Below are 17200 nucleotides of genomic sequence, written 5' to 3'. Positions count from 1 at the left end.
AATACGGAGGATGTGGAAAGGTCAGGGAATGACCACCACATATCCCCGGCCCAATATGGCCTTAGTTGCTAATGCTCCTAAAAACCAAATAACAAACAAACAAGCTAAGCTAACAGATTTCTAAAACAGTGCTACATGTTTCGGCATCTAGTTTTACGTTAAACCTTACGGTAACTAGTTTGGGATATACGTATCATATAACAATAGTGGCAAGTTACTAACGGTAAATCTATGGACACTAAGTATTACTTTCAAAATCACTATCTAAATTAAAAATAAACCAAGGCACTTGACTAGGACTATAAGCTACTTACAGAAAATAATTTAATATGACAATTAAGTCAATAAAACAGCTAAATATAATTAAAAATTTAGAGTTCACTGGAGCAGCAAAATCTTGTCCAACACGTGGATTGGATACTGATACTAAGTAATAACCTACAAAATCTCTATCTAAGTTCAAAATAAACTAAGTATCGTAACTAGGAATATAAAGCTACTTCTAGAAAATAAATTAATATGCCAATTTAAGTCAATAAAACAGATTGAACAGTCAATAAAGATTCATCAGCTGATAACAGTTCTCATCAGCTGTAATGCTTATCTTCGCAGTATTTATCCAGATGCATGCTTAATTTGCTAATGCTATCGAGGCAGAGTTATGTGGGTCAGAAAACTGCTACATTGGGGGGGGGATACACAGACTAATAGATTAGCAGTAGCCACTGGCAGAGGTGAAAGTGATTCTTTTACTGCTTTTATTGGAATGAGCGGCAGCCTGGAAAACAAGGTGCAGGGGATTCCAGAGACTGCTAGGAGTCACTGCAGAACAAGTAAATACATGGGCTGTGTTAGGGTAACTAAGAATAGGAACAGGTTCATGTATACTTGCATGTACACCAATGCTAGAAGTTTGGTAAATAAATATGATGAATTTGAGGTGTTGGTCAAAACATCAAAGGCAGATATTGTTGGGATATCAGAGACGTGGTGTCACACAGATATAAGGAATGCAGAACTGGAATTCAGTGAGTACAATGTGTGCAGGATGAATAGCAGGATAGGAAGGGAGGAGAGATTATGCTATTAGATTAGAAAAACATAAAATTCAAGGAAGTATAGCCAGTCGACTTGTACAGTGCAGTGTCGGGTCAGTTTGGTGTGACATAAGCACTGGGAGATCAAAATTGAGTAGGAGCATGTTATATGCCTAATGACTCTGATGAGTATAATAAGAAACTATACAAGGAAATAGAGTGGGCCAGTAAATCAGAGAGTCTTATAATGGTGGATTTTAATTTCCCAGATATTGACTGGAGCTTGTGGGTTGGTTACTCACACACTAGCAAGACTTTTGTGGATTTAATGGAAGATTGTTTTCTACAGCAGCATGTTCAGGAGGCAACTAGAGGGAGTAATACTCTTGATCTGATTATCAGTAGCGATTCTTCATGCATTAAGAATTGGAAGATAAAGGAACCACTAGGTGGCAGTGATCACAGTGTGCTGATGTGGGATTTACTCAAAGAGATAACTACCATCAGGGGTAAAGGGTTTTTGCTTTTGAAAAGGTGACTACGGCGCTCTGAGACAGTATTTAAATTCTATACAGTGGGACCATCTGATGATGTTACTAACAGCAAATTCAAAATGGGAAGCATTCAAAGAATTAATCTTGGAAGCTACTAGGCTTTTCATACCAACTAAGAAATATTGTTCAAGGTTTAGGCCTAAATGGATGTCAGATGAACTATTAGGACATGTGGCAGAGGAGAAAAATGCGTGGAATACATATAAATTAACAGGTGACACGGAAGCCTATGATAGATATAAACAGGTCTGTAACCAAGTTATAAAGGCCACAAAAACCAAGTTACCAACTGGTGGTGTTACACTGAGGGTAGTGGAGAATCTGGAGATAAATGAACCACTAGGTGGAAGTGGTCACAGTGTGCTGAAGTGGGATTTACTCAAAGAGGTAACTACCATAAGGGGTAAAGGGAAGGGTTATTGCTTTCGTAAAGGCGACTACGATGGACTGAGACAGTATTTAAATTCTATACAGTGGGACCAACTGATGATGTTACCAACAGCAAATGCAAAATGGGAAGCATTCAAAGAACTTATCTTGGAAGCTACTAGGCTTTACATACCAACTAAGAAATATTGTTCAAGGTTTAGGCCTAAATGGATGTCAGATGAACTGATGAGGCATATGGCAGAGAAGAAACATGCATGGGATACATACAAATTAACACATGACACAGAAGCCTATGATAGATACAAGTTGATCTGTAACCAAGTTACAAAGGAGGTTAGGCAGGCGAAGGCAGATTACGAGAAATTTTTGGCAAGGGATGCAAAGAAAAACAGCAAAGAGTTCTTTACTTATGTAAACTCTAGAAGGAAGGGGATGAATCAGATTGGTCCACTTGATATCAGTGGTTCAACTGTGTATGATCCTGCTCAGGTAGCTAACAAACTAAAACTAAATGAGTATTTTGCATTTACATTCACACATTTTTTTTTTTTTTTTTTTGTTATTTGTTGGCGCATCGGCTTCTGTGGCCATAATGCACCTCCCAAGGTTTTTGCATTTTTACTCTGATCCAAGCCCGAGGTGGGATTCAAACCCGAGACCTTTGGGTTGCTAGGCAGGCACTTTACTCACCTGGCTAACCCAGTCAGCAGATGGTTGAGTGGAAGAAGACAGAATGGTAATCAATGGACCCTGCTGTTCATGGACTAATGTTATTAGTGGAGTCCCCCAGGGTTCAGTGTTTGGTCCATTGTTGTTTCCTGTATTTATTAATGATATTGATGATGGTATATCAGGCTTAATGTCCAAGTTTGCAAATGATACAAAGGTCGGCAGGATTGTTAATGACTCTAATGACAGTACGCTGCTGGATCTAGAAACAGGATCTAGAAAAGTTGAGCAGATGGGCTGAGAGGTGGAAACTTAAGTTTAACATTGTCAAGTGTAAAGTACTGGGAAGCAGTAACCCCAGAGTAATGTATCAAGTAATGTGGTACTACTGAGAGTGTAGGGAATGAAAAGGACCTGGTAGTAATTGTGTAGGCATATATGAAGTTTTCTGAGCAGTGTTTAACCTGCTCAGAAAACTTCAATCTGTGTTTAATGGGGGGGGGCGTGATCATGTTAAATGACTCTGTTTCGCCAAATACAGGGCACAGCTATGGGTGCCCCTGTTAGTCTTATCGTGGCCAATATCACCATGGAGGAACTTGCGAGTCAGATTTTCCTGAACTTACCTATTCCTATCACTCTCTAGTGTCGTTATGTTGATGATATTTTTGCAATTGTACCCTGGGGATCAGAATTTTTCCTGCTGCAATATCTCAATTCCCTGTCACCCATCAGTTTACTATTGAACTAGAGATTGAAATACCCTTCCTTTTTTGGATGTGTTAGTACAACGCGTGGATTCGCGTTTAGTAACTTCCGTTTTTAGGAATCCAATGTGCGCATGCCAATTTACCAATTATGGCTTTGCGCACACCCCTAGTCATTTACGTAGTACTGCCCGTACTTTATTCTCCCACACTTGGATGCACTCTAGTTCGACTGGTGACAGGCAATTGGAGATTTCTAAAATTAGGGCGGAGCTTTCAAATTGCAGCTATCCACTTCATGTTCTAGATATATGCGAGCTTCAGGCTCACGAATTTGTTAAGAAATCTTACCCACCTTGCGTCAATCAATTTATCTCTACCACCAACATCCCCTATTATCTGAACGTGTCGGAACGTCTTGTTAGGATATTGCATCTCCATCATATACGATGTGTACCACCAATATCCCCTATTATCTGAGCGTGTCGGAACGTCTTGTTAGGATTTTGCATCTCCATCATATACGATGTGTGCAACTTCTAGGGAGGAAATTACAATCTATTATTTCTAAGGTGAAAACACCTGTTCCTTGTTTCCTACGGAGTGGTTCCGCATACCTTATTATGTGGCCGGATTGTGGGGGGTGTTATGTAGGTGAGTCTGGTAGAAGATTGAAAGATCAGGTTTCTGAGCATGAGGTGACTCTGCAAACCACTAATTTTGAATGCTCCGCAATTGCTGAACGTTATTGGGTTGAGCAGCACAATCTTCATCCCCGACAGGATATTGAAATAGTCAACTATTCACGTGATTACCGTCAGCACTCATGGCTTGAAGCACTACACATTGCCACCAATAATAGTACTATGAATCGGACGAGGGGAGTACACTTACACCCCATTATGGAATGTACTGTATCGCAGTGCGATGAGCGCTGGCGATCATCACGTGTACATAATTCTGCTTTACTGACACCAGACTCGTGATACATGATCATACCCAGCTGACTTGTGCTATTGTAACCATCAATATATACTGAAGTACACCATTCACAGACTAGCTGATGAAGAGGCACTTTGCTTTGAAAGCTACTATGTATTTTAACGCTTTTATCTTATTGTATTTTAACTCTTATCTTATTGTATTTTAACGCTTTTATCTTATTTTATTTCTGTTTTATCTTATGTATATATCATTTTTATTTTAATAAATTTATTTTAACCAGTTAGTCGGTCATCGCAAGAAACTTTGATGATATAATGCAACCCGACGCACAAGGCCTGTTTTCTAAAATTCCCAACTTTGTATTTAGTAGAGCATGGTTTTAGTGTGACCATCCAACTTTTCTCCAAGCAAAGAAACAGACTGCAGATTACTGAACGTGGTGATTTAAGACTCCTAAGCGACTTTAAACCAGACATTGAGAAACTGGTATTATGTTATCAAGCCCATCCCTTGCATTAAAAATTTACATAAAAATGAACTTGTTACTATATGTAGTTTTAAGACTTTTATTAAATGAGTGTCAGATTTTGAAATGCTAGGATCACTAGTCCAGTAATTTCAATATCTTGAAATAAAATAAAACTTTTATTGGATTTGAAATAAATGTGCAATTAATCATTACTGTTTTGAATTATAGTTTTTTGGCCCTTTCTTTGCAACCACCATTATTATGAGCTCTTGGATTTGTTTTTCTCTTTACAATTGGGTCGTGCAGTCTGCCACTCTGAAAAATATTTTTATAAGTTAGGACTGGGGTGGCGTTGGGGATGCATTTATGGAACCAAGGGGGCGGTGACTTGAAAAAGTTTGGGAACAACTGATCTAGACTCAGTATAGCTTTGTTTGGTAATTTTTTTTATGATATCAATAAGGTTCTCTCTGGATATTTCAATAGCCTGTCTGTGACTTAGGTTAGCAAGTTAAAGTCACTGCACACCTGTGTTAGAGAAGTTGGGGTGAGGTAGGCAAATCTGCTGAAAGTTACTTTGTGTCCATTCCTGGACGAGCTTTTGGTTTATGTCAGTGTGATGCAGTCGGTGAGAAAATCCTTCCAGGCCTTTTCAACCTTCAAAAACAGTTTTGTTATTGACTTGCCTTTTCTTTTTCAAGAAATTTGCTCTGTATTTTTTTATAGATGTTAAAGTCTGAAGAAAGTTAAGATTTCAGCCATTTTCAGCAGGCCTCCTGCTTCCTAACAAAGGCCAGCTTAGCCTTCTTAATTTGACTCCAAGGCCTGACTTCTTTGGCTGCTCCAAGGGCAGCAATCAACTTCGACTGTTCTGACAAGTCAAGGATAGAATTGTCTATCAACTTTGAATAAAGATGTCTCCGGTCAAAGCAGTTTAGACAACTCTTTAAATGTGTAAATTCAGATATTTAATGGAGAAGAAAACCTTAGCTGATTCTGTGCATCAGTAAGCACATGGAAATTGCTTTGTAGTGATAGATTACATGCAATTGATAACTGATCCATATTGAACAATTAGACTTTACACCAGCCGGTATTCAAATGAACAAATTTCAATCCTGCAACTAAAACACTTTATTTACAATAAAATAAAATACAAGCATATAAAATGAAATGAAATGAAATAAAATATATAGTAGTCTAAAACTGATGTGATTTAATTTACAATAAAATAAAAAAATATATATAAAATAAAATATGATGATAAAAGCGATAAAAACAGTTAATAAAATACTGTAACAACTGTAGCTTTCGGACACAGCAGTCTCCTTTCTCAACAGCATATTTCTGCTGTGTGGCACATCCTTAAATAGCAGATTCACGGCACTCGTCACATAGTTCCTCGGGAATATGGCTGGAATTTCCGCTTTATGCACCGGAACCGGAAATGGCTCGGGAGCACGCTAGCTGAAACCGTTCATCTCACCCAAGAACAACGGTTTCAAAGAGGGGATGTAAGTGTACACCCTTGTCTCTATTAATGGAATTGCTAGCTGCCCCAATACGTAAACTCTCAAGCCATTTATGGTCCCAGAACCCCTGTGCATGATCCGTGATGACAGCATCCTCCGGGGAGATTTGATGTTGCTTCTCCCAGAAGTGTTCTGCCACGGCAGACTTCCCATAATTTGCAGACTTTATTGCATTCATATGCTTCCCCAGATGGTCTTTCAGTGGTCGCCCCGTCTCACCTACATAACATGCCCCACAATCCGGGCATTTAATTTCATAAACCACCCCACTGTTGGCTTCTTTCGTTATGGAGTCTTTGACACAAGATATCACTGTTTACAACCTCCGTCCCGGGAATTGCACACAGCTGAATTATTCGTGCAATGTGGTCTGAAAGGCCCGGATAGTAGGGAATGTACTGCATACATTCCCTACTATCCGGGAAACACCCCACAATCCGGGCATTTAATTTCATATACCACCCCACTGTTGGCTTCTTTTGTTATGGGGTCTTTGACACAAGATATCATTGTGTACAACCTCCTTCCCGGGAGTTGCACACAGCATATCTGGCCCCCCCGAATTATTCGTGCAATGTGGTCTGAAAGGCCCAGATAGTAGGGAATGTTTGCAGTACATTCCCTACTATCTGGGAATGTACCCTACTAACTGCATACATTCCCTACTATCCGGGCGTTTCAGACCACATTGCATGAATAATTCGGGGGCCAGATACGCTGAGTGCAACTCCTGGGATGGAGGTTGTACACAGTGATATCTCGTGTCAAAGATCCCATAACGAAAGAAACGAACAGTGGGGTGGTATACGAAATTAAATGCCCGGATTGTGGGGTGTGTTATGTAGGCAAGACGGGGCGATGACTGAGACCGTCTGGGAGAGCATATGAATGCAATAAAGTCCGCAAACTATGGAAAGTCTGCCGTGGCAGAACACTTCTGGGAGAAGCAACATAAAATCTCCCCGGAGGATGGCTGTCATCATGGATCATGCACAGGGGTTCTGGGACCGTAAATGGCTTGAGAGTTTACGTACTGGGGCAGCTAGCAATTCCACTAATAGAGACAAGGGTGTAAGCTTACATCCCCTCTTTGAAACCGTTGTTCTTGGGCGAGATGAACGGTTTCAGCTAGCGCGTTCCCGAGCCATTTCCGGTTCATAAAGGGGAAATTCCAGCCATATTCCCGAGGAACCATGTGACAAGTGCCGTGGATCTGCTATTTAAGGATGTGCCACACAGCAGAAATATGCTGTTGAGAAAGGAGACCGCGTCTCTGACAGCTACAGTTGTTATGGTATTTTATTAACTATTTTTATCGCTTTTATCATCATATTTTATTTTATATATTTTTTTTTATTTTATTATAAATTAAATCACATCAGTTTTAGACTACTATATATTTTATTTCATTTCATATGCTTGTATTTTATTTTATTGTAAATAAAGTGTTTTGTTTTAATACTGGCTGGTGTAAAGTCTAATTGTTCAATATGAATTGTCCCAGCCTTGTAGGCCTATTTGGAGATAAGATAACTGACCCAATTGGGATTAGGTGTTAGGTAAAAGTTATGTCTGGAAATTTATAGAAAACTAGATCTAGAGCCTGACCATCTAGTTTCTGGTGTTATTATCCTAGTGAGAGAAAAGGTCCAAAGTGTGACAACAAGGTACACCATAGAATCCTCCTGAAAAGGCAGTAGTAAGTTAGTCATTGCAACCTTAGTCGGAATTTTTGATACTTAAATTTGTTGCAAACCAGGTGAGAAGTTCAGGTCTGGAATCTTCACTGTGATCTGAGGGTATGTACACTGACTGATCACTGAATTATAACCCGCTACGTAATACAATGTTGGGCCACTATACACACAGATAACAGCAGCTATTCATCTATACATTGACTCCACTAGATATCTGAAGAGGTGTCCAGAGGAATCTGCAGCCATGCAGATTCCTCTGGACAGTTTCCTGCAAGGCTTTTTACCGTATCAGAATAGATGACAACCGCACATCCATATGCCTCACATTCCATTCCAAACATCCCACAGGTTCAACTGGATTGAGGTCAGGTGAATTTGGAGGCCAATCAAGATGGATGATACATCATTGTCTTCCTTGAACCACATGCACAGTGAGTCCAATAATACAGTGCATTTTTGTCTTGGAAGATCCTGTTTCTGGCTGAGAAAAAAAATGCAACAGACAGGGTGAACGAGAGCTGCTGGTAGATCTCACCCATGAACCGTTGGTTCATACACAGGGGTCCCAGTTCTTGACAAAACAAAACATGTCCCATATCAAGCAACCACTACCACCTGCCTGGAGATAGTGGGCACCATGCATGATGGATACATGGACTCATGTTGCTTGTACCACATAGGGTGTCTGTCAGCAGCATGCACCAGGTTGAATGAGGCCAAATACCTGATGCAGCATGCACCAGGTATTTGGCCTCATTCAACTAACACACTCATTTCCAGTCCTTCAGTGTCTGGCCAATGTGTTACTGATCATTGTCGACAATGATCAGCAGTAATGAGAGGGTGTCTCTTGGGCCATCTGTTCTGGAACTCCATACATCTGAGTGTCGTCACTAAGACAAATCATTTCTGATATTGTTTTTGCATTCCCCACAGTGTGATGTGTTGTCAACTGTCCCACAATGGCATGTCATTGAGCCCACAAAACATGCTGCACCCTTCACTCACCACAAACATCCACCTTCCTTCCACCAAACAACCACCTCCCACTTACAGTTCTGTCAGTGGGAGGTGGTTTGACCCATTTGACACCATTCTTTGTACACCTTAACCACAGTGGGCCATGAGCAACTGACAAGACATGCAGTTTCCAATATGGAAGCGTCCGATGCACAAGCTCCCACAATCATGCCATTTAAAACTCTGCGATATCTTTACAACGTCCCATAACTGTTACTTTATCATTTTTCCTTGCACAACTAAATGCAAATTACCACTGCTCTAGCATGAAGCTTTTCAGTTTTTTATACTGTGAGCTATGCAGCATAGTCCATTATGGATAGTGCGGTCATAATTCAGTGATCATTGAGCGTAAATCAGGCAGTACTGTATTTGGTGTAGTGCGCTCCTCAGCATTGTAGAGATTGCTTCAAAGTTGTTCAGCTGGCTCCCTTGTGTTCTAGTCAGCTACAAGTAATCATCAAAAAGTATTTAAACACCTCCACCCAACCTGCTCCCTAAAAATTCACAACAATTGTTTGTAGATGGTGTTTATAGGAATAAGATTCAGCTGCCTATCTATTGATAACCATGTTTCTGTAAAACAGATGGTATCAAACTCTGTAGAAATAGGATGGTCTGGGGGAGGGAGGGGGGGGAGAGAGAGAGAGAGAGAGAGAGAGAGGTTGTAGACATTGTGCATAATCCACAGAAGTTATCCTTCATCTGATATCCTGGTTGTGTGAAATCCTTTTATTCTTATGCTTGTATATCATGACCAAGTCTTCTGTATGTATTGGTTCACAAGAATGGCTGAGGAGCAACACCTTATATCCAAGATGATATGCTTCATATTTGGTGGGTAGGAAATAACGAAGGAAGAGTAAGCTGGATATTTAGTTTTGATAGCTTTTACATTTATATTTATTCCATGTTTCTGAGCAAAGAGTGCCTTGATGCTTTCAGCTTTTGTTATTGATTTTATATTTGCTCTTTTAGAAATTGTCAAGTCTTCCCAAATTTCATTAAAATAGGACAAATAGGCTTTGTAAGTCTTATTTGATTGAAATAGTTTTAATGAAAAATTTCAGTACAAGGAATTACAGTGTACATTGTTTATTGTGATCACTTCAGGACTCAACTAAACTGATAACGATCAGCTAAACTGAAGAAACAAGAATGCAGCTGTTCAGAAGTTTATTGATGAAGGGTGGAAAAGTGTACATAAAAAAGTGGAGGTAGACAGAAAGAAAACACGAAAATCAAGTAATATGAGATACTTTAATTTGACTGTCCACTATATCTTTGAGAAAGTCATTAATAAAAATGAAAATGCATAATATTTCTATAATTCCATACAAACTATTTAAAATCAAATAAAGAAAATATTAAAATCAAGAATTAGAAAAGGATTAACACTATCACGAAACAGTCAGATTGGTATGAGCACAGATACAAAAATTTCTTTCATGGAATAACAACACCAACAATCATATGAACTATATAAAGCAACAGCAGTAACTGGACATAGAACATATTAGAGTTCAAAAACAAATCAGGATGTTATGGAACCACTTCTACTGCACATGCATAAACTGTGATAGGGCAAAAAAAGTCATAACACAAACCGAAGTGCTAATTACAATAAATATTGTTTTTTCTATGTATTAGTACAGACTGGCCTCAATTAACGCGATTAATTCGTCCAGAAAGCGCATCGCGCAAATGCGTTAATCAAATATAATAATCAATAGGAAAAATTATAATTGGTCCTTGACCTTCTGGAATGTCCATAAAGAATTTTAAAAATACCTTTTAAATAACTTTTTAACTGTATACAATGTAAAAGATGATAAAAATAATTATGGAATTAAATGTTTACTGCATAAAACTGCAGTTCCCAAACTGTGTGCCGCAGAATATTTTAAATTTTCGAGGGAAACACAGCGATACTCGACATCTGTCGGACACCGCACTAACTACTAGCTCGAAGTAGTTCACAGTTTCAGCATTTCTTATTAAGTTGTTTGGACCTAACTACTAAGCGGAACCATTAGGTATTTCTTTTGGTCTGGATGCGCCTTGAAAAAATTACTGAGACACTAAGGGTGCCGCGAACCGAGAAAGTTTGGGAACCGCTGACATAAAATACACAATGAAGAAATGACTGTTGCGGAAATATTTGAACAGCATTGACTTTCTCTTTTCATCAATCAATTTCTGATAGCCGACAACAATCTTCTCTGGGCCCTGGCAAAATAAATATCGCAGAGAACCTCAAACCTTTTGTTTGAGGTTCTATGCGATACAAAAGATTAACTAATTCTTTTACTGTTATCTCCTTTGCGGTAACATTTTCATCTGGCTCATTTAAAAATTTAAATTTTTATGCAAGTGTGCATTGACTTTATTGTTGTTGTTGTTGTTATTTGGTTTTTAGGAGCATTAGCAACTAAGGCCATATTGCTCCGGGATATGCGGTGGTCATTCCCTGAATGACCTTTCCGCATCCTCCGTATTTGGTGGTGACGGGCTCGAACCCCGGTCTAATCAAGAAGCGTGTGCTACGCACTGCTGCTCCTTCCCACCTGGCTACGGAGGCGCCGCATTGACTTTATTAGCAGGAGACAAACAAGTAACACGTCTTCTTCCGATGGTTGATGGAACACACTGAGGCGGGCAGCAGGCAAACGTTTGTTTATTGACTGTACGACTTGCGGTAAGCTTAACGCGCGATTCAAATCTTTTTCAACTATCGCATAAAAAAAAAAAAGATCGTGTTAACTGGAAATTTGCATCGTGTAAAGTGAAAAGTGGTATCATTTTTCAAATAGCGTTAACTGAAAATCGCGTTAATCGAACTCGCGTTATGTGAGGCCTGGCTGTATACATCTGATTTGAGCTTCATAAAAGTGATAACATTAAATGTGATCACATTAAATGGCATGCACTGTATTTTATATCCACCTGTACTTAAAATCCACCTCTGCTTAAAATGTACCCATTTACAACAAAAGAGAACATTTATTGGAAAATTATGAATGACACTGTTTTCAGCCCATACTGTAAATGTAGCTATGAGAGCATTTGCTTTATAACTGTAGAAATTTATTCACATATTAATCACTGGTGTGATTAATATGTAAATAAATTTTAGTTTTGGATTAATTCATTCGGTCAATATTAAAAAAGTTTTATCCAAATAGTAAAATATATACAGGGTGTCTCAAAAATACATGGCATAACTCTAGGAATGAGTTCCTCTTATGTAGACAATAAAAATATTTTACATCAACGTAGTTCCAGAAATGCTTGATTTCCGAGTTTTGAAGGTCTGTCTATGACACTTAACTATTTACATCACCTTATAGTAATTGTTCAAAATGTCCACCTTCTGCCTGAAAACAGGCCTCACATCGATGTCTCATGGACTCACGAAGACGATGCCAAATTCCTGGCATGTTTCGTATTGTCTCGCAACCTGCCACAATTCGATTGCAGAGAGTTTCCACATAAGCTACCGGAGTCGAATACACCAATGACTTTAAATGGCCCTACAAGAAGAAATCTAGTGGGTTTAAAGCAGTTGATCATGGAGGCCAGGCAGTTGGCCCACCTCTTTACACCAAGCGGTGTAAAGGTCCCATGTTCACAAAGGCGGCAATGGATACCTTCAAACGTTTTCCTGTCTGGACATCTTCATTCTGGGAACCTTTTGTGGTACAAACGACGAGTCTCGAGAGCATTGCCATTTACAACAAAAAGCAAGCGGATATGCATAAAGTGCATATCCGCTTGCTCCTGATTTGAGTATATGGTTGGAATGAAAAACCACCAAATTCTGTCAGTACCTTGGGATGAAGGAAATCACCTGCGGGAGATAAGACATTCCGGTTAATAACTCGGGAACCAAGCATTTCCGGAACTATGTTGATATAAAATATTTTTATTGTCTACATATGAGGAACTAATTCCTGAAGTTATGCTGTGTATTTTTGAGACACCCTTTATATATTATTCTTTGTCAGCCTTTGTGCTGTATTTTTGAATGTGTGATATTTTTTAAAAATAAAAGATACTTTCAAAATGACATTCTCTGAACAAAATAATTTTACTTTTTAGTATGCATATTTCATCATTTTATTTATTTATTATTGACTTTAAAGTCAATATTTAAGTGAAATAAAGCAAAAATTAGTGCTTACATAGAAAAGAGCAGCAGAATTTATCTATAACATATGATTCTTTTGATAAAACCTTCAGTGATATTCATCAGAATGAAATGATTTTTCAGTTCCCTCAAATGTTCACTGTAATAGGATTTTACATATTAAGATTCTGTGGAACTTTTAAATTTACCAAAAGGTTCTGTGGTAAAAAATAAAGTCTGAAACCTACTCTAATCTATGTAGCGTTGTATGGTATTCTGTTCATGTCAGAACAGAATGTAACTCAAGATACGTTTGAAAAAAAGTATTAGGTTTCTATTGACAGATTTTGATTAAATTTGGGATGAGTTAACAAATCTTTCTAAGAAGGCTAAATACATGTGGAGAGATGGATATGACTATGCTAACAACTGCCTTTCAAATTTGAATACACCTAAAAATGCTATACGGAGGCATATAAATTCTGGACAGAAAAAAAAAAAATGAAGTTAATCAATTCAAAAAAGAAAAACAATTGATAAAATAGAGTAATAGTATAAATACCTTTGCATTTTTAGTTGTCATGTTCTTTTTCTGAAGTACCATATCAGCATAGCCAAGATCAACAGCCAGTTGAAATCTATAAAATCCACTATAATCATATGCTAAAATTGAAAAAAAAAATCACATATGAAGAAACAGAAACAAAGTAATAATAAATATATAAAATAAATGGTAATAATAAATTTTAGTTTAGGATTAATTCATTTAGTAAAAAATGAATTAATTTATTTTTTGGATTAATTCATTCAGTCAATATTAAAAAAGTTTTATCCATATAGTAAAAAAATATATATTATTCTTTTTCAGCCTTTTATTGCTCAATTTTGAATAACCTCTTTACACCTTTGTACTATTTTTTTTAATACTATGGTACAGCTCCAGTGGCCATAGAAGTTTAATGCACCCTCACTGAAGTTTGTCATAAATGTTCTTACAAAGATGAAGCTAAAAACCACCAGTTGGAGTTGATATTAAGATCAAATACTCCAGAGTTGTGTCTGGTGAATTTTTTAGTACAGTCTGTTCATTTTGCAGCAGTCAATTACTCTGCTTGAACCATTACACTGGATGCTACTCTTAGTAACTATAGCTATGTTCCCCCCCCCCATGTAATATTGAAAAGTATTTATAAATTCCTGGTACAGGTGATTACTAAGGTGCAATCTAACATAAGCAGGGGTCATAGTGTGGCATCCATTCCTCACAAAATAAGAGACACTAGGCAATATAGATTATACTGCCTAGTGTCTTCCTTCAAAATCGTTCCTTGCTTACTGGAACAATCTTGAAATAAAAAGAAAGAATTCAGCACCATCCAATTCTTCTAGCATTCAGTAAAAATCAGGTTTTTTAAGGTTATGATAGTTACCATAGTGAGGTCTAAAATTCCTTAAAATGTCAAGGTTACAACTTTAAAGGGGACTGGTGACTGTAAGTATATTATCTCAGATGAGTGTATAAGCTGTAACATGTTGAAACCACAGGGAAAATCCTTAAATAGATTGCTAGATGGCTGCAGAGCAGGAGGCAGAAAGTTGTGATTAATGGTTTTCTTCACATTGGGCTAATGTAAGGTGTAAGGTATATTGTTGTCATGCGGCACCAGGGGTTTCTCCCATTTCCGCATTGCTTTCTTTGTGGGTGTACCAGTTTCCTGTGAATGCCAGAGGTTTAAAAGTGTGTGGGTATTGTACCTGTGTAATGTCGTGCACCGTTGTTCATTTGGTCATTTAGCCGCTGGACCCCTGCTGGAGCCCAGCATTGCCCCACCTTCGCCCCGTCGAGGCAGACCAGGAAACATCAGTAGACTAAGATTTACTCTGGCAGGTCCTGTCGCTTAATTTCCTGAGATTTTGGCAGCTAGGACCTAAAAAAAAAAAAGACCTTATGTACACATACACATATATGCACATATACACAACAGTGTGTACATAATATATATGCATCCATGCAATCGTAATTACTTTGGATGTTTGCATACCGCACGTGTGCTGTATGCAAACATCGCACTGCCCTACTCCTGCCATTAATATGGCAGGAGTAGGGCAGTGCGTAGGATAATTAGGCGGAGACTGGGCGAAGATTATTTTTGGGCTAGATTAAATTTAGTGTGTAGGGCACTCACGTCGTGTATAGATAGAGTGGGGGAAAGGCAGAAGTATGGGGGACACAGAAGAGAGATTCCCCCAGGTGGTCAGTGAGGCAGCACATGCCTCACCAGAAGGAAAGGTGGGGTAGCAGGGGGGGGGGGGGCAAGGCGACTGGTCGTCTCGTCCTCCTGCCAGGAAGGGGTATTAAAGGAGAGCCAGGATAGTGCTTGGCTCAGGCCGCCAGAACAGCTGCTATTCGTCCTTCATTCAGATTTTTTGTCTATCTTCATGGTTGCTTTGTAGGTAATCTTTGGTGATATGCACATTTTGGCTTCTAACCATTATGTGGCTAGTGTGCATTCATGTCCCGTCTTCTTCTGTACAAGGCTTCAGCGAACTTTGAGAAGGCAATATATTCCTGCCTCCCATCCAGGAGGTGTTGTTCTCTATCTCTGGGCAAAAATGTGATCCGGGTGATGAGCTGGCAGCGGAGGTCATCATAAAGTTGGCATTCATGCATGAGGTGGTGCCAGCTCTCCAGCTCTCCACAGCAGCAAGTAGGGTCATCTGTAAGTTTAGTGTAATCATCTGTAAGTGTAAGTTTAGCCTTAAAGGCACCATGTCCTGTTAGCAGAAAGGTCGTGTGGAGTCCCGGCATGAACCATGCTGGAGCCATTGGATAGAGTTTTCCAACGTTGGGAAGAATTGTTTGGTGACTTTTCCCTTTGGGGAATTCTCCCATCTGGTTTGCCAGGTTTGCATGAGATGATTTGTAAATCTCTTTTTCTCAGTCAAACGGTTTGTGGTAGGATCTGTGTCGAAGCCGGCGAAGGTGTAGGCTCTTCCCTTGGAGAGTTCATATAATACTCCACATTAGCTACTTAGAGGTCTAAAGGTAGGGTTCCTGCCAGCACCTGCAGCGCGTGGGTGCTAACTGTGCTGCAGGCCCGGGTTATAGCGAGCAGCATGGCTCTATGGATAGAGTCGAGGATTCTGCAATTGGGCTAATGTAATGAGATTTCCCAAGGATCAGTACTGGGACCACTGTTGTTACTGACTTTCTTAAAGGACATCAAAAAAGGGATAAAGGGTGTAATGGCAAAATTTTTATATAATGATGTCAAGGTCAGTAGAGTAGCTTCTTCAGGATGACTTATACCTCAAAGATGATCACAAAAGTGGTAGCTATGTTTAATTGCAGGAAATTACAAGGTCTTTCGGAAAAGGTTTCAAAGAAACAGCAATCCCATAATAACATGAATTGTTGAGACTGAACTAAAAACAGTAAAGAAAAAAAGGGATTTGGAAGTTACAATACAGTCAATGATGAAGTTCTCAAATCAGTGCAGACAGGCAGCAAGGAAGGCCCACAGCATCTTATCAATGATTTATCAAAGATTTGTTTGTTAGAAATAGGAAGACATGATACCATTGTATAAAACAATTTTAAGACCACACTTAGAATAATAGTGGCCAAGTACAGAGACAACACATAAAAAAAGATCTAGCTTCAAATTATGTGGGCTACATGGCTTGGAAACTAGGCACCTGGAGAAGAAATGTATAAAGCTCTGAGAGGTGAAAGTAAAATGAATGAGTATGAAATATTCATTGTTATAAATGATTCCTAAACTAGGGATCACGACTTCAAATTGCAAGGGAAGAGGTTAGACTAGGTTGCATGAAGTTTTCTTTTATTTAGCAAGTTGTTAATTACTGGAACAAGTTGCCTCCATCAGTGGTTGAAGCTGATGGCTTGGAGAAATTCAAAGGTCAGTTGAATATGACTCCCTCACCTATGTGATGAGGGAGGCAAATAGGATTTATTTTATTTTATTAATTATTATTTTAAAAATTATTTTGTTTATTTCTTTTTCTTTTTTTTTGGCAGGTGCAGCAA

At 38.7% G+C, this 17200-nt stretch overlaps 1 protein-coding gene across 1 annotated transcript in view; it reads right to left on the bottom strand.

Annotated features, from left to right (window-relative positions):
- The window catches only part of LOC150088381 (phospholipid-transporting ATPase ABCA3-like), a 286503-nt gene that overhangs the window by 240854 nt on the left and 28449 nt on the right, over positions 1–17200 (bottom strand). Inside the window, exon 3 of the mRNA XM_090369476.1 lies at positions 13712–13812. Coding sequence (XP_090225602.1) covers positions 13712–13812 — 101 coding nt within the window. The remainder of the gene's footprint in view (positions 1–13711; positions 13813–17200) is intronic.

Source organism: Mastigoproctus giganteus, chromosome 3 (assembly GCF_048544385.1).
Source record: "Mastigoproctus giganteus isolate SK-2022 chromosome 3, ASM4854438v1, whole genome shotgun sequence".
Lineage (NCBI taxonomy): Eukaryota > Metazoa > Arthropoda > Arachnida > Uropygi > Thelyphonidae > Mastigoproctus > Mastigoproctus giganteus.
The sequence above is the reverse complement of the archived record's forward strand: the minus strand, read 5'-3'. Positions and strand labels throughout refer to the sequence as shown.